General features: G+C 38.3%; 2 protein-coding genes across 2 annotated transcripts; one reads left to right on the top strand and one right to left on the bottom strand.

Moving 5' to 3' along the window:
• Positions 1–6,562: 6,562 nt before the first annotated feature.
• On the bottom strand, positions 6,563–8,988 carry LOC306905195 (uncharacterized protein). Its single transcript, XM_079475640.1, has 2 exons — positions 8,376–8,988; positions 6,563–7,734 (listed from the first exon to the last, which is right to left on the bottom strand). Exons 1-2 carry the CDS (start codon positions 8,657–8,659, stop codon positions 7,494–7,496), a joined length of 525 nt encoding a protein of 174 aa, XP_079331766.1. The 5' UTR covers positions 8,660–8,988; the 3' UTR covers positions 6,563–7,493.
• A 506-nt stretch (positions 8,989–9,494) lies between these two features.
• dhcr24 (24-dehydrocholesterol reductase) lies at positions 9,495–18,854 on the top strand. The gene is made up of 9 exons (XM_079475124.1): positions 9,495–9,951; positions 10,281–10,436; positions 10,546–10,651; positions 13,291–13,409; positions 14,436–14,699; positions 14,791–14,934; positions 15,925–16,122; positions 16,659–16,837; positions 16,913–18,854. Exons 1-9 carry the CDS (start codon positions 9,721–9,723, stop codon positions 17,064–17,066), a joined length of 1,551 nt encoding a protein of 516 aa, XP_079331250.1. The 5' UTR covers positions 9,495–9,720; the 3' UTR covers positions 17,067–18,854.
• The last annotated feature ends 2,396 nt before the right edge of the window (positions 18,855–21,250 follow it).

The following is a 21,250-nucleotide window of genomic DNA, read 5'->3' as shown; positions in this document are numbered from 1 at the left end:
ATACTAAAGACATTGTTTAATTGGTCCATTGTTTATCATAGTGGCTCAGTTGAATTTTTTTGAAGCAACGAGCACAAATACGGCACACAAACCTAATTTGCATGCGTCAAAGTGCTCTCGTCCAAGAATTCGACTACGAAGTGCTTTGGTGAACGTGCCTCCATACACTGACAAGACAGAGCAGAATACATCGATAAAAGTCGGTATTTAGTTTTGTTTTTCGCACATAAAGCATTCACGTCGCTTCAAAAAAACTCAACTGAGCCACTATGCGCAGATAGTGAGCCTTTACTTTTCTGGTCCTTGGCAAAAACTGAGACCATGATGTCTATGAGGAGGCCTGGGAAGCTCTCGGATGTCACCTAAATATCTTTATTTGTACTGCGAAGATGCCGGAAGTTCTCCAAACATGTTTAACTTCATGTGGGTGAGTAAAAATCACACAAAGTTGATTTTTGGGTGAACTTCCCCTTTTAAGAGAGAAAATATAAAACAATGAATTGTCAATTAAGGCACAGCATAATCTTCAAGACATACATCAATACAGCCCCTGAAGACCATGAACTTCAGTTAATAATTCCTTTATCCTTAAACAACTTATCGAAATGTAGTTCTTATTGGCTTCTTCCTATTGGTATCCTTAGATACTGTAGTAGTTATTGTTGGTCAATAGCTGTTGTAGTCTTCATAACGGTCTCGTAGGATGGTGGAGGTTCCATTTGCCAGGGAGGAGGGGTTCCAGGCAGGCTCAGTTGATTATTATCTGATGATGGGGGCGTCTGGACTGCATTGTGATTCTCTTCTGCAGCCCTGCGGATCCTATCCAGCCTCCTGGGAAAACAGGAAATAGCAATGACTCACCAATGTTTGCTTTAGACACATTGAGTGTTGATGAATGTCTTACATTTGTTACATTGTATGTACTCATTTAGCAGAAATTTTTACCCAAAGCGACTTACTTGGTGGTATAACCTTAAATTAATATAACGTGTTTTCCAGATTTATAACGGTTTCCGGTACATGACGTTTTTTTCCTCCACTTTTTCTAATAATTGAGAGAGGAAATACTGCAGTTGATTGACTTAAAATGTCATTTTATACTTTCATGGTGAGTGAATATTGTAGAAAAATTCCACACTAGTATTATATACGTAGGTTAGTAAATCCCACAAAATGATGCGGTTTATAAATAGGTGGCACTCATGATGAAGTGAGAGAAACAGGATGCATGACAGTGCAGTCAAAATACAGAACCATTTAATTGTGCAAATTTTGCAAAGAACTTGCAATTACACAATGTCCACAATCCCCTTCCCCTATTATAAATGCAAAGTTTAGACTTCTTTAACAACGGAATAGCATGAAAGGTAAATTGCATACATTATATTTAAGAAAATAAATAGAGAATTTCTTGTCAAGCCTTCCTGTCAATTATCATAGCATACAGAGAAACGGTTAAAACTAGAAACACATCAAATTAGACACTTATATTGAGCAGGTATGAGGGGAACACGTCGCTTTATGAATATGTTTGCTTGCGAGTGTATTTAATATAACGTAATATGAACTTGCAATTGCTACACCTGTGTTACAGTCAGCTGCTGTTCAGCCGCGCAGTGTGTGCTCCCATTGCGTAGCGAATGGATTATGTAACTTTACTGTGCGTTCACACCAGACGCGAAATTAAGCATTAAGTGCGAGTGAAATTGGCCTAAGCATCTTCACTCTCATTTTGCTGATTTAGTCTGTAACCTTTGGCATTGCATACCACCAAATTGTCCTGTAATACCCGGTCCACTTTCAGAAACTGCTGTCCACTGGTTTGAGTTCTACTTCCTAGGTAAACCCTTTCACAATGGAAACCATTGCATAGGAGTACCTCAGGGTGTGGTGCTCGGCCCCCTTCTCATCTCAATATATGGCGCATTACTATTGGACAAGTGCAGGTTCTCTCCTTTGTCTCACCCACTTTTCTGTGCTAGCAATTTTGTTTTCTTATGAACAATACTAGAGCTTTGTGTTTGTTTGAATTTTGGCACCTCTAATGTTACTTTACCCTTCCAATGCAGCATTTGTCATTTGTCACTTTTATAAGCATTAATAAAATTGAATGAATGAATATATTAATGAATGAATGTTTATTTTTCACAATAATAGCCTGCATACTCCTTACCATAATCTTCTTTTTTTGCTGTCTTTAAAAATGAATCCAGCTTTAAGTTTAAACAACAAAGCTATGTGAGCTGTGTCTACCATTCCTAAACTACTGTACTTTGCTCGCCAAAAAACACAATGGGTTGGGAAAAGGGGTTCCCCTAGGTACTGATTTGATGGCTTCAGCATGTTGCAATAAAATAAAAATAATGATCTCTGCCAATCTTTCAAAGACCTCCCTTCTCATTCTTTCTGGGCATGTGTACAATGCTGACTGCTTCCTGTTAATGTTTATACCCTGTCTTCATCTTGAAACTAGAAAAAGCTGCTCAAATCTATTTGACTCGGACAAAAACATAAGCTTGCTTTAAACATTCAATCTCTGTTTTGATGATGGTTGACAATTTTGACATTGGGAACAATACAAAGAACATTTTCAATGCTGATCACTCCCACAATAAAATGTCACAAAGAAATAATAAAGAAATAACACAGAAGTTGCAATTTCATAGATGGAGGCAGTTAAATAAGTTCTTGAAATTTCATAGGATAAACTTAGATCCCTTAAGAAATCTAAATAAGGTAAGAGAATAGAGCTTTAGAATTAAAGCCAGCAAGAAACTAAAGTTCGTGTTTTTGAAAGATGTGATGGACCATAAATAAAAAATATCCCGCACAGATAAAAAAACTATTTTATATAAAAAATAAATAAAAATTGTCCGTTTAGATTTTTTTGTACCTAACATGAACAATACAACACTGCACAGATAACCTGGTCTAGGGAGAATTTACTGAAAATGTTTAATGTTTAAGTTTATATTGAAGATTACTAGGGTCTTTTCTCAGAAAATTCTGAGAAGAAAAAACATATTTTTCGTTCCAAAAAACACTCCAAACTCAGTAAATTCAAATGTAGCTCCAACAACGTGATGAACATATCACAATTTCTAACTGTGTTGATGTATTTTTCACAGGCCACACCATTAGAAAAGATACAGTGCTTGTTAAAGGTAAATGTAAACTTTACATCCTTGTTTTCCCTATAAGATTTAGAATTAGAATTTACTCACAGGAAACAGACTTGCCATGTCTGTCATCTAAAAATGCTTGTGACCTACTTCTATAATCAAAACATTTGTTTCTCCTGTTCAACTTTGGTTTTTAAACTGAGAGTAGACTAAGAAGATACAGAGCTCCCTCTGAGCCAGCTTGTTTTACAAACTGAAAGCCAAAGATAGTCTATACAAAACCACCAGTCAATGTATTAATTACAATAGTATTTCATTTGATATGTATCTTTTACGAATCATACAGGCTTTTTACTTCAGTGTTGAACTCATCTTGTGAACATGAAACAAGAAAATGTTTTATAGGCTTTGCTGTACATTAAAGGAGTCACCTGAACCATGTCAGAGGATGAGTATATTATAGAGACAGGGGTGAGCTTTTCAAAGGGTTAATATAGTGCGAATACGTGTTTTTATGTGTCTTTGGTGTGTTATAAGTTGCCCATCCATGTATTAGAAACGTACAATTGCAAAAATGTAAGTGTCGGAACAAAAGATGCATTCTATCTTAATCGAACGCTCACCCAGGCCTGCCGGAAGCGCCTCGTGCCACCACACACCAAAAAATCTACGTAAGGTGGGCAACCTGTCAGTACAATTGCTTTGGAACCTGATGTTCCAAATATGGTAAGAGGCGTTAATTTCCATCAGACGCTTGTTGTATTCAACCAATCATAACACACTGGTTTACTGGCCAATCATAGCACACCTCGCTTTTCAAAGCAAAGAGCTTTGTAAAAAACTGCATGTTTCCGAGAAGAGGGGTAAATACGGAGATGCAGTTGCAAGGTATGTAGAAAAAAAACTGTGTTTTTGTTTACCTTAAATCGTGTATACACATTGCATTGTATCTTAAACAAACCACAATATTTGTTTTAGCCGTGTCATATGGCCCCTTTAAACCAGCAAGCAACATGGCAACCAGCCAGAACATCATAGCAGCTGCAGAGAACACATTCAAAAAGACTTAGACCTTAGCAACCGGATAGCAAAGGCCTGGCAACGATGCACAACATCCCAGTGACCTGAAGGACCCCCACATATAAAACGTGGCAGTTCCATACTACTAGCACGTTTTGGGGAGAGGATTTGATTTTGGGGGGGCTTGACTCTCAATTTACCAATAACTGTCTGGTTTTGGTCAATGCTTGCACATCAGTTATGAACTCTTTGAACACTTCAGTTAGTATCATAAAACCCCACAAGTGCTACAGCTATGTTCATAACTGGCTGTTTTTTAGCCTTACCTTTGCACTGCGATGGCTTGATGTGGGCTGTAGCAGGTCCCTGTTCGTGGATGTAGAATAAAGTGACCCGGCACAGTTACTGGACTGGGTTTGCCAGCCACGCACAAAGCAAGGATAAAAGTGAAGAGCCCCAGGCAAGTTACTGCCAAGCCAATGTAAACGGTATTTGGTATTATAATGAGCACCACACCAGCTATCAAAAGTAAGAGCCCGAATAAAACCGGCCATTTTTTCTTGAAAGACATGTTGTCTCTTCTGGTTATGCCATCACAATAGTAGTCCACGCTGTCCGCCGCGGTTAAAATACGAGGCGCGTTTGATGAGAACATGAAGCTGGATGATCGTAAAGGCGTTTCTATCCTCGTGAACTACATTATGATTTTGCAAAGAAGCAACCCGCCTTCCTTTCCCGTCTCTTCCCATTGTGGGCATATATGTCATCTGTTGCGGTCTCTGACTGTTCGTTAACGCGAAGAGGAAGTGTTGGAGGAGTAGATGGGCGGAGGTTGATGTCACTTTACCGATAGGGAAATCAAATCACGTATTGCCGAACAGGTGGAGCCGAACGGGACTCTTATGGAACTCCCATTCTGGACTTATCAACGCGAAGTTGGATAAAACATTTGATATATGCGATTTGTACAATGGATTGGATCTAGTACCGCCTCTTTCGACATCAAGTCTGCTTCAGGGTTGCCAGATCTTTGCAACAAAAACAGCGCAGTGGCCAATAAAAACGAGCCCAACCATGGTGCACCCCGTCCAAATACTTAAATTTGCCCATATCTATAACACACCGTATACTATTACCAGTATGCATTACACGCAATTTCACGGTTTTGTTGTCATTATTTTTCATATTATTCTAAAAACGAGCGCTGATAAACAAAATCTATCCACCTATTATAAAAACAATCCGCGACAACCGTTTAAAGGCAGCGCAAATTTGGCAACCCAACACCGTGTCTGCAGCGGACGAGACCGGCACGACTCACGGCTAGTGGAATTGTCGCGCCGCATTCAAACTGTAAAATGATAACGTGTTCAGCGAATGCGTTTTTCATGTATTTCGTCGTGTCGTCTGTCGCCCCAAAATAAATGTTGATAACTTTTTTATGTTGATTATACGTGCATGTTTCATTCAACCTACTTTACACTTTTTATTGTGAAAGGGATTTAACTTTCAGATATATTTAAATAGTAAACAAAGAGAAAATCAAGGGCACAGGAGACAGGTTAAGAGAATGACGTTTATAGTGTTTTCAAAATTGAAACAGTGCTGTGTTTCCCATCATCACCCACAGTTCTGTGTAGTTTTTAAGAAAATATTCAAATTAATAAAAAATTATAATTTAACGAAAGCTAAATACAAAAGCAGCAGAGAAAATGATATAATTATTATTAAGATAAATATAAAATACTCACTGCAGGCTAAGCCCCCCCGTCCCCCCAAGAATAAAATCCTAGAACCGCCCCTGCTTTCAACCCTATTTTTAGTAGGCTACAGAGAACATATCGGGGAAACAATTAAATGTCCTACATGTACAGCTTCTGAGTGAAATGCCAAGGTGACAAGCTAATGGGGGTCCGTAAACTCTTTTTGTAGAATAAGGTAGTCTCAGACTAAAAAAGAAATGATTGAATTGTCTTAAAACAATACAATTCCACCTGAGACAACCATGTGAGAGCTACCGGCACACATCTAAACAGCTTTAAAAAAGTGAATAAGTAGTCCTGGCATGTTAGTGAAAACAATAAGCAATGGTTAATGTTTACTATGATTGTCCTGCAGACCTAATGCAAGCCTTACCTAAGACCGTTATACGAGTACACAAATCTATTAACCGTTGTATAGTATAACTTCATAATTAAAAAAACAAGCTGTCGATGTTATATATACTGATTTTATAAAATTCAAAACTTGTTGACATAAATACTTGTTTTGTCTTAATGTTTGATATAATAACAGACAACAGAAAACATTTTTTCACGTTTTTCTTTTAACTTTTTTCACTTCGTGACTATAGTGCAACAGTTTATGTAATCTTTTCGATTTAATGGGCAACACTGGGGAAACAACAAGAAAAGCGAATTAGAGTTTATGATTTAATTTTAATATAAAAAACAGAGCACAACATCTTAAATAAATATTCTGGCATGCCAACAAAACTGATGCAAACAGCCATTACATTGATTGTCTCTGCAGTTTGAAGTAAACATACCATATATGGGCAAAGCATGTGATGGTGGAATACCCAGAAGTGCCCTTGTTAAAAGATGAATATCATTATAATGGTTGAGTCAGAGGAAGTAGTGACAGCGAAAGTCATGTTTTATAGCGTTTCAAACAATATCAGGAGAGCATTAGTTCCCCATTAAACAAAGTAGTGCACTGTGTGGCTGTGTGGTTTTCTCAGCAGAGATGGGCTCCCATTATCATGCACCACAATATTTGCCTTATTTATAAATCGTCTCTTTGGCCTGAACTCTTAAGTCTGCAGCTTGTGATTTTCGTTTTGAGACTGTAACAACGCTTATCTTCAATGAAAATATCCAATAAAGGTAACACATTGTTTCACCCTGAGATTCTCCAAAATAAATAAATTTAAAACACTTTTCAATGCCACTGAACTAGCTGAAATCTGAACCGTGTTAAACACAAACGTTTAAATACCATGCACTGTTGTGGGTGTGTGGAGGACAAATGCATCCTATGGGAGGAAAACGCTTGAGTTCCAGTGGTCTTTGTCACACATATATACACACAAAAACCTTTTATTAAAGGTTAAAGTGATATGATATTGAAATGCCTTGAAGCTAGGATGTGTTTTTTTGGGGGGGGGTTCACAAATGAGGTTGTTTAGAAAAAAAAGAAAAAGATGAATCACTTGTTTTCTGCTACACTTTTATGTTAACACTGCTTTTGAATTGACAAGTTGCATAATCCTACATTTCAGCACGAATAAGGCTATGAATCCAGGTTTAAGATCAGAACACCTGCTCCACAACCTGCGGATCGTCGGTGTTAAACCTCAAAACTGATCTCCCTTGAGCGCCCGAAGAGTGGTTCATTCAGCAGGTGTGTGTCCGAATAGCTGCGTCTTAGGTGTGTTGAGCTTGTAGTTGTTTTAATAGCCACCTCATAAGGTGGAGGAGGTTCCATGTCCCAGTGAGGCGGCCGGACCCGACTGGTAGGACTGAAGCATGCTGGCTCCATTGGAGGATAGTCCAAATCCTCACCGTACACACCTCGCCTCTGCAAAGTCCTTTAAAATACAAACATTATATAGTTAGTCAAATACTCTTTATTTTTTGGTTGTGAATCTCTTTGGACGTGGAATTTTACAAGTAATACTTGGGATAGATAAATGGGACTTCGATGAACAGTGATTTACCACTAGAGTGCGCAAAAGGGCCTTTCAGTATCAAATAACTGGAGCAGAGCGCAACTGAGTGGCCGCAGTTGTTAGACTTCTCCACTAAGTGATTTTTAATGACATCTGAGGTTGGGAAAAAGGCAAGCAGAAACGAGATGGTCCAAATCCGGAGGGATGTGGATGGAAAAGTAAAATTATCGCCACGGATGTTCCTATCAGTCCATTAACGATTTTAAGTCTTATGATGAATTTTGTACAGACTTGAAAAACGTACGCATCATGTTTTATTCATCTAATGGATGTTTTCTATTACAGAATAGCTTTTAGGTTGCTGGCAGCTTCCCCATAACATTTTGTTGACTGCCCTCAAAAATGTTTATGGCTCAACCCTAAGTATGCAATACCTCATGCTGACAACGGCTCTCAGACTATAATATAATTTTCTATATGCCGATTTGGTTTTATGACAAACATTACAGACATTTAACGTTATAGCGCAACTATAGTATCACTAGTCCAAGTCCACTTACCCGTGCAGAAAAACAGACTGAGATTCGGGAAAGTGGCTTCCAGGTGGTGGGGTGAAAAGGACTTGGCTGTAGTCGTGGCTGTACTCTTCGTTGTACGGCACGGGGTTTCTTTTTCCATTCATGGCCCAGAAGAGTCCCAATATCAGCATCACCGCTCCGAGCACCACGCAGCACATACTGAACGCCTGAAGTCTACTTTGGTTAGAAGTTAGAAAAGCGGTGGAGCCACCGGTGACTATCAAAAACACCCCGATAAAAATAGCGCCCTGATGTAGGGAAGGCATAGTGCAAGTCTCATGCAATTGGGCGTTTAAAGCCGCTATTTATCTCAAGGGTTTAGCGCGCATCGTCCGGCTTCGGGAGGACATCGAGCTGCAAGTGAATAAAGTTCCTCAAACGGAAATGTTTCGCTTCTAATGGAAATGGCATGTCCCGGTGATGTCACTACATTCGCATACTGGTAATAATTTCACATTGCCCCAAGATTTAGGCAATAACGGTGACAGGAAAAAACTGCGCGTTCACAATCCCTCGCAAATGATGTGGAATCCTGCTACTCGGTCGCAGCTGAGAACTTCGCGATGTGCTCATGTGCATCAGGTTTGGTCCATCTGATCTGATAGCTGTCAAATGAGCGCCGCTGCCCTGCTGACAGTCAAACTCTATCATAATGAGCATCAGAGTTTACGCCCCACCCAAGAGCCGTCTCAAGGCCAAATTGTAATAAGCGTAACTTAAAAAATGTGATTCAAATAAAGTGCACGGAAAATATGCTTTGTTTAACATGACCAACACCTTAAATCAGATGCATTGGCGGGCAGTTTTAATTATTAAAGGGAAAATTCATTCGTTGTGGCTAATGGAAGTAATGACTCTATCGTTATTATACCAGTTTAATGGTTGCACGTATAATGCAAGTTACGTGTACATCACGAGCGTCAATAATTGATGTTACGTTACTGTTATGTAGCCACACGCAGCGTTGCTCAACTGCTGTATGATAATGAACGCATGGTACTGTGGCAATGGTGTGACGGTGTATCTATCCTGTGATTGGATGAAGAGACGGCGCAACTATGGCGTCATCTGAATTGACGGTCTCCTAGCCAATCGCTTGTCAGGGGCGGTCCTTCCAGTCCCACCTGGGCACGTTCCTGAAAAGTGTGTAAAATATAGACGGAATATTGCGTGCGGGCGAGCGGGACATTCTGCGGTCAAAAACCGCACCGGACATTAATACTGGAATGTGTTAATAGATGCGTTTTCATTTTAATTCACGATCGTTGTCAACGCAGACGGAAAATCAAAGCCAAGCAGCAAACTGTACAACTTTTTTTATCGCGTCATGGACCCGTTGTTTTATTTGGGTGGGCTAGCTGTTCTGTTTTTAGTATGGATCAAAATGAAGGGCTTGGAGTACGTGATAATACACCAGAGATGGATCTTCGTTTGCCTCTTTCTCCTCCCCTTGTCCGTCATCTTTGATGTCTACTATTACCTGCGCGTGTGGGTCATCTTTAAGATGTGCTCGGCACCAAAGCAGCACGACCAGCGAGTCAAAGACATCCAGAGACAGGTAACTGCACAACCCGTGCATGCGTGCGATGCTTTAGCCTTTAATAGTCTGTTGTAAGTTCCTGTAGGGTTCCTATTTAAACATCGCGAAATGGGAGATGAATGATATACGTGTACCTTATAGAGCTATAATAAAGTTATAACGGTATGCACAGTGTAGTTCCAGAATACTCTGCGTTGTTGTACAGTATTTTTTATAGTACCATGTTCATGCATCTTCTGTAACAGAATATGCAGTTTATTCAAAACATCATGCATTTTGCATAGAAAGAAAAACACATCCTATGAAATGCTTGGAAAACAATGACGTCTTAAACTTTTGTTTTCCAGGTGCGAGAATGGAAAAAAGAGGGAGAGAAGAAACACATGTGTACGGGTCGTCCTGGATGGCTTACTGTGTCACTCAGGGTGGGAAAATACAAGAAGACGCACAAAAACATCATGATAAACATGATGGACATTCTCGAAGTCGACACAAAACGAAAGGTAGCGGACGTGTTTCTGACATGTGCTATGCGTATTGTTTCTTTTAGTGTTTATCTTGGTTACATATGTGGCAAAATGGGCTTTAAAATGACCTTTAACACATTTTCAGGTGGTATGTGTGGAACCCTTAGCTAACATGGGTCAGGTGACTGCTCTGCTGAACTCTATTGGCTGGACATTGCCTGTGGTGCCTGAGCTTGATGACCTCACAGTTGGTGGGTTTTCAGAGAGAAACAAATCAGCAGTTACTTTGCATACGCATACATTGGACATGCGTTTACACATTAATTAGTTTTTGATCAAAATAAGTTACGGTTTATACTCTTAAAGTGACAGTTCTCCCCCAAATCTTTTTTTCCGTCATGTCATCGTTTATCAACCCTCTTGTCATTTCAAACCTTTATGACTGTCTTTCTTCTGCAGAACCCAAAAGAAGATATTTTGGAGAAAGTTGGTAATCGAACAGCACTGGCCCCCATTTAATTCTATTGTACGGACACAAAACCAATGCAAGTGCATGTGAGCGAGTTAAGAAAATTCTTCAAAATATCTTCTTTTGTGTTCTGCAGAAGAAAGAAAGTCATACAGGTGTGAAATGACATTAGGGTGAGCAAATGAGGACAAAATTATTTCAGAATTATGACAGAAACACTCTAACGCAACACTTGCCTGTTGTTTGAATTACTTTAATGTTTAGGATTGTGCAAAATTCGAAATTGTCTACGTTAAATTCAAGAGTTAGACGACAAAATCACTGATACGTAATTCAGCATAATGTACGTGCATGCTACATCAAATTCTATTGAGACTGAATTGGCATTCTCAGTTCAGTTGCTAATGCACGACTCCTAATGTTATTTATGCTTGTAACCAGATCACGACACAAGTTTTATGTGGCATTAAAGGGATACTCCACCAAACATGAAAATAAATATTGAACATGAATATTTTTGGCAACCAACAGTTCTGAAGCAACATTGACTGCCATAGTAGGAAACATTTTAATGGGAGTCAAAAGTTCCCCAGGTTTGTTTTCCTACATTCCTCAAAATATCTTGTTTCGTGTAAAACAGAAGCAAAATATTACAAAAATGTTTTCCTACTATGGCGGTCAATGGTGCTTCAGAACTGTTGGTTGCAAACATTATTCTTAATAATGTCCAAAATATCTCTCTTTGTGTTCAACCGAACAAAGAAATGTATACATGTCTGGACCAACTAGAGAGTGAGTAAGTCATGAGTTACCCTTTAATTTAGATGCATTTCTAAAGGAGAATATACAGCACATATTTGTTTCTATTTCGGTATAGACTGTCATCTTGGATCTGTATCCCCGATGCGTGCCTCACTGCAGATTTGTTTAATGTTTCTAAGCACTTGCAGATATTCCCTTTCTTTAAATCGAGCGTAACATTTCTCCAGATCGATATTGTATGTCGTGTGTGGTGCATCAGAGGCTGCTTCTAATTCAGTTATGAATGAGCATAGTCCCTGTTTCAATGAGGCAGATTAGATTAGGTAGGATATGGGTCCTACTGCTGAAAGTGTTTATAGATCTCAGAAAAGCGTGCTTACCGGCTGAGATATGTTTTACGCTGGCACTCCTTGAAATTCATTTTGTGTCTACAGAGACACAATGTTTAATACTAATACAAGAGAAAGGTATGTTCTGTTCGTAGTGTGTCGGACAATATGTTATAATTTTGGCTGCATGTATTGATTCCTGTATCTTGGAAACTTTAGAAATTCAAAGTAATGCGACAGACGTTCTATTTCTAAAAGTCTACTTTGGAATCATGCCTCTGTATTCAAAGGTCATCTGTTGGACTCTTAACTCCACATACCGTATTACACTACAGCTATTTAGGTCCGGTCAGAGCCGTTGACAATGGAAGTTCAACATTTTCGCATGTCACTTGATTCATGGATCCTTCAGATAGTTCCAGGAAGTACTGTTTTGTCTTTATATGCTTTGTTTCTTTAATTTTTTAATTTATTATATGACTTGTGTCTTTAAATGGGTTAAAGGTTTGTCACACAAATCGGTCTGTTTTGCTGCAGCTCCATGGATTACTAGTTGAACTATTGGGGTAACTATTGAGAGGCTTCATGAACCGCCATTGCTGTGAAAAAACTGTTCCATTGGAGCCAATGGAGTTGACCCAACTCTCTCTCTCAATGGCTCTGGGTCCAGTTATTTTACATATTTTGTCTAACCATTCTAATAGCGAAACACTGCCATGAAACACTGTCATATAGAAGGTTTATGATATTCTGTTTAATAGGGCTGTGCAATTAATCGTCAGTTAGTCAGTTTTGGCCTTCATCAATTACAAAAACAAAATAATCGATGAAAGCGCGCTATCTCTTATTTTCAGAGTTTAAAAGCCAAGTTTTTTCTATTTCTATGTTGTTTTAAGGGTTAATGAGTAATCGTGCTAAATAATCGGAATCTCAATATTGGCCAAAATAATCGCAATTATGTTTTTTGTCATAATCGAGCATCCCTAATGTTTAAGCAAATGTTTCCTTAGTTTAACCCAAAATGCTGTCCTGTCGATTTTAATGTACCATCCATACCTGTATTACTTTCCATCTCCAGAAAACATACTGCTATGTATGTGTGGATTTTTTTGCAAAATATCCAGACCACTCTTTTCATATTATAAAAGTAGATTTCAATTCTTAGCAGAATTGTTATTTTTGAATGAAGTGAGGTCAACTTAGTTTTGAGGTCAAAAGTCGACACAGTGTTTTAAAAGAGGATGGTTGAGGAAGGCCATGTGACCGCATTTCCATAAGTTCCATACATTTACATTTGCCTTAATATTTTAAATTGACTCTTTTCTTTCAGGTGGATTGGTTATGGGTACAGGAATAGAATCTTCGTCTCATATCTATGGTCTGTTCCAGCACATATGTGTGGCCTATGAGCTGGTGTTGGCTGATGGTAGTCTGGTTCGTTGCACAGAGGTAGGTCAGTTGAAAGTAAATAGTAATTTAATTTTTTAAAACCGATGCCTTTTCAAACACAACATTTTTGTCAAATTTAACGTGAATTAATAATGTCTTACTGAATTTCTTTTAATATTTGTAATATCAGTCATGTTTGAATACAATAATTGGCTCGGTTCCATATTTAATAATAACAATTCTGTCATTTTTACAACCTATTTGCTTAGTCTAAACCTATTTTTGTAGAACGTTGAAAGAAAAAAGTCTTAGAGATATATATAGTTCACCGAAAAGTTAAAATCCAGTCATCATTTACTCTACCCTCTTGTCATTTCACACCTGTATGACTTTTTTCTTCTGTAGAACACAAAATAAGTTATTCTTTATTCTTGCCCTTTCACTGCTATTGTATAGATACCAAATCAATGCAAGTCAAAAGCTACCGCCATTGTGCGGTTTTCTTTTTTGTTCTTTAGGCCCCTTTTTTGTTGGTCAACATTGTGATGCGTTTTTGTGGGCGGAGCATAGGTGGATTCCCTGGGCGGCTTTACTAATGCTAGCGAGCATGTTTTGCTAGCTTGTTTTTTTGACAATGACTGTAGAAAACACAACAAGATGATATTTTAAACTCCTCATGAAGCCGAATCTGTTCTGGTTTGTATCCGCCGCCTCCAGTTTCCCTTTGTTTTGCCTCCAGCTAGCGCTGTGACGTAAACGCTAAAAGGGGCCGTAAAGGGGTCTATAGAAGAGGAAAGCCATACAATTTTGAAATGACAAGAGGTTAAATAAACGATGACAGAATTTTCATATTTGGATGAACTATACCTTTAATGGAGCTCTTACTGTACTTAAAAAGTAAATGCAATATAATATATTTTTGTGAAAAATGGGCAAATATTTTTTGTTGGAATCACAATGGTTTATCATCCGTTGAGCTTCAGCAAATTACTTGACCTTTATCACACAAAAATTGGATCTCTTGGATATTTAATGTAGTTTTATTAGGGTTATTTTGACCTTTTTTCATGTTTGTTCTGCTCACAGAAAGAAAACACTGACTTGTTCTATGCGGTTCCTTGGTCCTGCGGTACCCTTGGATTCCTGGTGGCGGCGGAGATCCGGATAATTCCAGCTCGGAAATGGGTAAAGCTACGCTATGAACCGGTTCGTGGCTTGGACGCTATCTGTAAAAAGTTTGCAGAGCAATCATCCAATAAGGAGAACCAGTTTGTAGAGGGACTGCAGTACTCTCGGGACGAGGCTGTGATCATGACTGGTATCATGACAGACGATGCAGAGCCTGGCATGGCAAGACCAGTTAAATGTACACTATTAAATTCCATTAAAAAGTCATTGTATAAATATAATCTTATTTTCTGTCCTTCTCTTCGTCTTTCAGACTAACTGTATAGGTTACTATTACAAGCCGTGGTTCTTTAGGCACGTCGAGGGTTTCCTCAGGGAGAACCGTGTTGCAGTGGAATACATTCCACTTAGACACTACTACCACAGACACACCCGCAGCATCTTTTGGGAATTACAAGTAAGTGAATCTGGAAACCTGCACTCAACAATACAAATTCAAATTTTGTCATATTTGTATTTTGTGTTTAAAATATTTATTTAAAGCATATTACAGTGTGCACATTCATCTCCAACTATTATTGTACTTGGAAAAAACTAATGTTGATATATAATTGTAATAATGTAATGTTTCGGTATATATAAAGGACGGTATAGACAGTGTGTAGATCTAGGATTTCATTTGCAATTTATATGGAATTTACCTGAATCTTTATGTATGTTTATGTTCTGAACTGTACTGTATTATCGCTGTGTTTTGCACATCTGTGAGGTCTTAAACAGCAAATGTTATGTGTCCCAAAATGGTTCTCCTTGCTTTGTGTTTGAAATAAAAATATCGATAACATACTTATTTTTAGACTGCTTTCCTTTGCAGGTTGCAACTGTAATATTGGCTTTTGGTCTGTGGCGTAGATTTCAAGCTTATCAGGCTCAGAGTTTGAGACATTTAGTCGAACAGATAGCATCCATTAGCTTTGGCATTGTTCACTTGTGCGATAATGCATAGCTAAAGAGACAAATATCTATTCTGTCCATTCGATTCAGACACTCTCTCTCTTTCAACCCTTCTCTTTTTCACTCAAACACATGCACACAAACCCAGTTTTGAGGTATTATATACGCTAAAGCCTTACATTATGCCATTAGCTACAGGAAAACTTTGCTCTGTGCATTGGCTGGTTTAAGACATTACTCCATAAATTATGCAGCTAAGATTAGATTAGCAAGCTTTGTCTCACAAACATGTCTTTTTGATCTTGACAAATGATGTGCTTACACCCTCACTTTGTTTGTCAGCACTTCCAGTGATAATTGTAAAAATATCGATCTGTCTGCCCATTTACCAGCTCTCACACTTGTTTTTTTCCCCTTAAACTGTCCATTTTCTTTAAGTCAAATTCAAACTTTCACTCTTAAGCTGCTCTTCCATGTTCTCTGTGGGTTTCAGGACATCATTCCATTCGGAAACAATCCGTTGTTCCGCTACGTGTTCGGCTGGATGGTCCCTCCTAAGATCTCCTTGTTGAAGCTTACTCAAGGAGAGACCATCCGCAAACTCTACGAGCAGCGCCATGTGGTTCAGGACATGCTGGTTCCCATGAAGCACGCCAAGAGCTCCATTCTGCGCTTCCATGAGGACATACATGTGAGACACAAACACACGATAGAGATGACAAAGTGTTTTAATTACATGATCAAGGCCTCATATCGGCCTCCAGAAGAGCTGTTCACTCATGATGTCTGCTTGAAGACTGACCTGGAACGCTAATGAGTTCCCTATGGAATGTCTAATGGGTTTTTGCAATAGAAGATTTCGATTTATGAGTTAAATAAGTCCTGTGGTTGATGTTACTTGAAGAGGCTTTCCCACTACACCATTTTCCAATTGATCACAACATCTTTGTCTTAGCTGTAGTCTATATGAGGCAATATTGTAGCATACATTTAAAAGCATACAACAGCTTCAGATTTCAAGTTAAAGGTATGTGTATAATTTACATTATACCATGGTCTGTTTGAATACTTGATTCTGATTGGCTGGGAAGTGTGCATTAAAACCGTTCTCTGTGACTCTTACAAACAATGCTGATCATTTAAAAAAATCATCCTGGCTCCCCCCACCCCCATAACTTGAGTCTAAGCGTTGAATGTGTTATACAGTGATTGGTTTATGTGTTGTAGGTGTATCCCCTGTGGCTTTGTCCATTTGCGCTGCCCAGCCAGCCCGGAATGGTGCATCCTAAAGGAGATGAAGATGAATTGTATGTTGATATTGGAGCATATGGTGAGCCCAAAGTGAAGCACTTTGAGGCCAAAGCATCCACGCGCCAGCTGGAGAAGTTTGTCAGAGACGTTCATGGGTTAGTTTTTATCTTCGTATCTGCACATTATTCTGTAACCCAAATATCTGTGTAACAAGTAATCTGTGTTTCTAGATTCCAGATGTTGTATGCTGATGTTTACATGGATCGGCAGGAATTCTGGGAGATGTTTGATGGCACATTGTATCATAAACTCAGAGACCAACTTAACTGTAAAGATGCATTTCCTGAAGTATATAACAAGATCTGCAAGTCTGCACGACACTGAATCCGTGTGAATCTCCCCCAAAACGAGCATTAGAATAACAGAAAATTGTACCATCCTTTCAAAGTAAGATTTAAGCACAATAAAAAATCCCCACTGTCACATCAATATTTTTGGTGGTCTAAACAAAATTAAAGGCCCATATTATTGCCCATATTATTGTTAACGTGTTGATGACATTAATAGCTAACACATCATATATTTTATTAATAGATGGTCATCATTATTACTTTATAGTACAAAGCTCTCTATTTTCCTACATATAAATGTTGTCTACCTCACGTCTTAACAATACATAGGGATTCTTTCTATACTAAAACACTTAAATGAAAGAATACTCGACATGAATGTATTTACTATGAATTTACTTTGAGTCGTTGTCATGTTGTAAGGGAATGACATTGAATTAGTTATTGTCATCGTCAAAATATTTAGGTCCAAGAACAAAACCACAAACACTCATATCTATAAAAAGTACCTATGAGACACAGTGAGGTTGTACATTTGACCTCTTGAATTCTGCCAGCCCCTGCGGATCCACCGCTTTATATGGCATCAACAAATCTATAAGCTGTGGAGCACAAAACTAGACATGTTCTCTTTTAAAGGCTTTAAACCTCAGATTTATTTTACGTCTTTCCCAATAATTTTGCATTTGTTACTTAATAAGGTCTGATTTTCCACCCACCCTTCTTGAAAATCTACAAATAATATAAAATTTCATATTTATATCACACAAACGGAGTCATATATTAAATCTCTCACTGTCAAGAAGATCACTGTATATTTCACCAATCTAACACTTCACATAACATGACATAGACATTTTCTTCTGTAAAATTATTCTTTTGTTTATTAACTCCAATATATGTGGGAAGGGCACTTTTTTTAAGTTTAGGTAAAAATGCTAAATATGCATCACAGCTGAAGAGGTAAATAGGGCCCAGGGTTTAATGTCTCACACAGACATCAAACGCTGTTTTTGACTTCAGTTTTAGCAGATGTGATGTTTTCTTGATCTTGCTGCCTGCTGTTCTCATTTTTGAGAGCATTTGATTGGACAATAATGTGTGTAGTGCAGCATGAGTCACCAATATTCTTGGCCTTTTTTCCAGACAGAAAAGATTTTTAAACGCGCATCGCTACAAATGTTGTTAGCCCCAAATAGCATTGTGACTTTAAATAAAACAACTCTGAATGTTTTTGCCTAGTAGTTTTTGACTAATGCAATACTTACACTATGAATAATTCATGAAAGTCAATATAGAGTATTTTTCTCCTGTTTTAATGGTACTGCTTAGTATGCCTGTGTGTGAATCGATTTATGGGGTGAGAAACACCGGCTGTACAACACAACCACTCTCCTGTAAAAGGTCTATCCGGAGGCCAAAAAGGCTCTGTGGTCCACAGGAACATTAACAGCTCCCAGTCTCTCACTGTAACATGACAGCGGCACATTATGATCAATAAGACTATAATCAGCAGTCAATTTAATGATGTTATTATTGACATCTTTGCATCAAGAGAACATCTTGTCATAATGTCAACATTAACTACGGTTATTAACAATCACTGAGCTGCTTTTTGACAACTAACTTATCATGTTGATAACCTGTGGAGAGCGAAATCACTGCTGTTAGCATTACTCTATATATGAGTGCAAATGCATATGTTACTACAGTACAGTATATTTCCTGTGTCATTCAATGTGAATACATTTGTTTGAATACAACGCAACTGTAATATTAAACAAAATAATCAATAAATTATTGTAATGCCACTTAGCCCTGGATGTATGCTTCATGTGTAGTAATGTACTATGCAATAACAATAATGTAAATAACGAAGTAAACAATACTGTATCTTTTTGAGAGTGCAGAATGCAGTAGTCAGAGCTAAGACCGAGCTGTCTTTAAATGTTATTAACTTTACGCTCTTGTTGTGTCACGTGGTAACACTCGTTCATACGGTTTTCTGAGCTTTCCATATCTGTTGTGACAGCCATTTATCGCAAAAAAATATTTGAGGAACTTAATATTTAACCATTTAACCAGGAAGTTACTCACGTCAATAGCGCCCTCCATGGTGACTTCAAGAAAAAGGTGGATAACCAGACAGATTTTGACACCTATAGGTGAAGAAAATACTTTATTCTGTTGAACACAAAAGAAGACATTTGAAGAACTGTTCTGGGGCACTTTTGACTACCGTTGTATTTTTTCCTACATAGATTTTGCCCCCCATTGACTCCCTGTCCGGTTATAAGCATTCTTCAAAACATCTTTCTCATCAGAAACAAAGAAATGTATACAGATTTGGAACAACTCGGAGGTGAGTAAATCATGACAACATTTTTATTTTTGTGTGAATTATCCCTTTAGTGCACAAAATGGTATACCACATTTACACCACCTTTTGCAGTTAAAATTTTTCATCAAATCCCCGGTGTTTCCAAGACCCACTAATTTTGTTCTCCTTCAGTTACACCATTTAATTGTTACTGGACATGTTAACCAAAGCCGTGGGACAACAGTGGACACAACCCTTCAGAGAAATATCATGTCCTGTGCTCATTTACACCCATCAACTAGGGACCAATGACATGAAGAGCATTAATTAAATCGCTAGTTTGAACATGCCCAGTGAAAAGACTGTCAGGGTGAATGGTGCCAATATGTCATTAGAACAACTTTAATTATCATCTTTATCAGGTTGCTTATTATTTTTTATTTTGTGTTGACACTTCATTTTACATGTAATCCTTATTTTTACTATCATACGTTTACTTATTTTTATCCAAAGGAAGGAACCAACAACAAGCATATAGTCTACATTTTTATTTTAAGAAGAAGAATAGAAAGGTTCGAAATTTTACCAAACCTGTGGTGCGGGGGTTCCCTACCTTTTTGTCTCCAGAGGTCCCCCCACACTGTATTAAACCAAATGCAAAGGCCCCCTTCCATCCACAAAAACTCAGATCTCATTCCCCATTTACTGCCATAATAGGGGAATTAAATACTTGAGGAGTCAATGGGGAATGAGGTAAGTCTCCTCATTATCTTTTTTGGCCAGGTGTAGGTCAATTCTCACATACTTCTCTCCGGAAAGAACATTTGGTCAAATCCAGGAGATTACGCACTTTCTTCTGAATAGACACTTCAATATTCTGCCAGGTTTTGATGAGGGAGCATGCATATTGGTCACCTGGAAGAAATGGGGGAAGGGTCATAAATCCAATGTAGACATCAACACAGAGTCAATTGCTTGAGTTTGTGAGTTGGCAGCCATGTTGAAAGGATCAGTCCAAACCGAAGTTCTCAAAAATGGCCACTTAAGGGTGCAACTGATGGACACCCCCATGATTGTTTGCACATTTGCTTTGTGTAACAACGGCGCCTCTTTATGGGCATGTGAAGATGACGCAGAATTGCAATCAATTGAAGAAACAGTCTCCTCTATCACTCTGCTGGGTAACCCTTTCAAGGAACTAGGGCACAGGGATGATCCCCTCAATGCAGAATCCGGGGAGGGGCTGATTTAACTTAGCCCAAATATAACCGCCTTATCCAGAGGTGTCGATATTGACATAAAAAATGGCATAACTCCTTGTTTACACCACACGCGTTAGTGGCACGTTACAGCTTTGGCAAGGTTTTGTTTTTCGTCCTCAATGCGGTGCCAAGCATCTCAAACGCGAAGCGGCTGAATTCACAAATTCATATATTTTGTGTTCATTGCTATGAGTCATGCTTTGTTCCTTTACGAAAATGAACGTGGTTTACACCTAAAACAAAAAAAACATGATTATTATAGTTTATAACAATATTTTACCCCAAAATAACCATGGTTCTTTTAGAGGATGAAACTCTTGTTGTCCATTTACGGTCTTATGTCAATGTGATGTAAAATACGTAGTTGTATATTGATTTTGGATGCAAAATGTGAATCACTATGACTGCCCGAGTTGGCTTCAAGGTTGCGCCATCCGGTTTGGTACAGAGAACCCAACAACAATGAAAACAAATGTTTATCTGTGTTTAATATATGGGTCCCATAGCCTATACAAGGTCTCTGTGGATACCCTTTGAAAATAAAATGATCAACAAATCATGGAAACATGTTTTTATGTTACTTTAACTTATTCAATTAAATGTAACTTATTAGAAATGAACTTTTAAAACAGCATA

Source organism: Barbatula barbatula, assembly GCF_947034865.1.
Source record: "Barbatula barbatula genome assembly, chromosome: 15".
In the NCBI taxonomy this organism is placed as follows: Eukaryota; Metazoa; Chordata; class Actinopteri; order Cypriniformes; family Nemacheilidae; genus Barbatula; species Barbatula barbatula.
The sequence above is the reverse complement of the archived record's forward strand: the minus strand, read 5'-3'. Positions and strand labels throughout refer to the sequence as shown.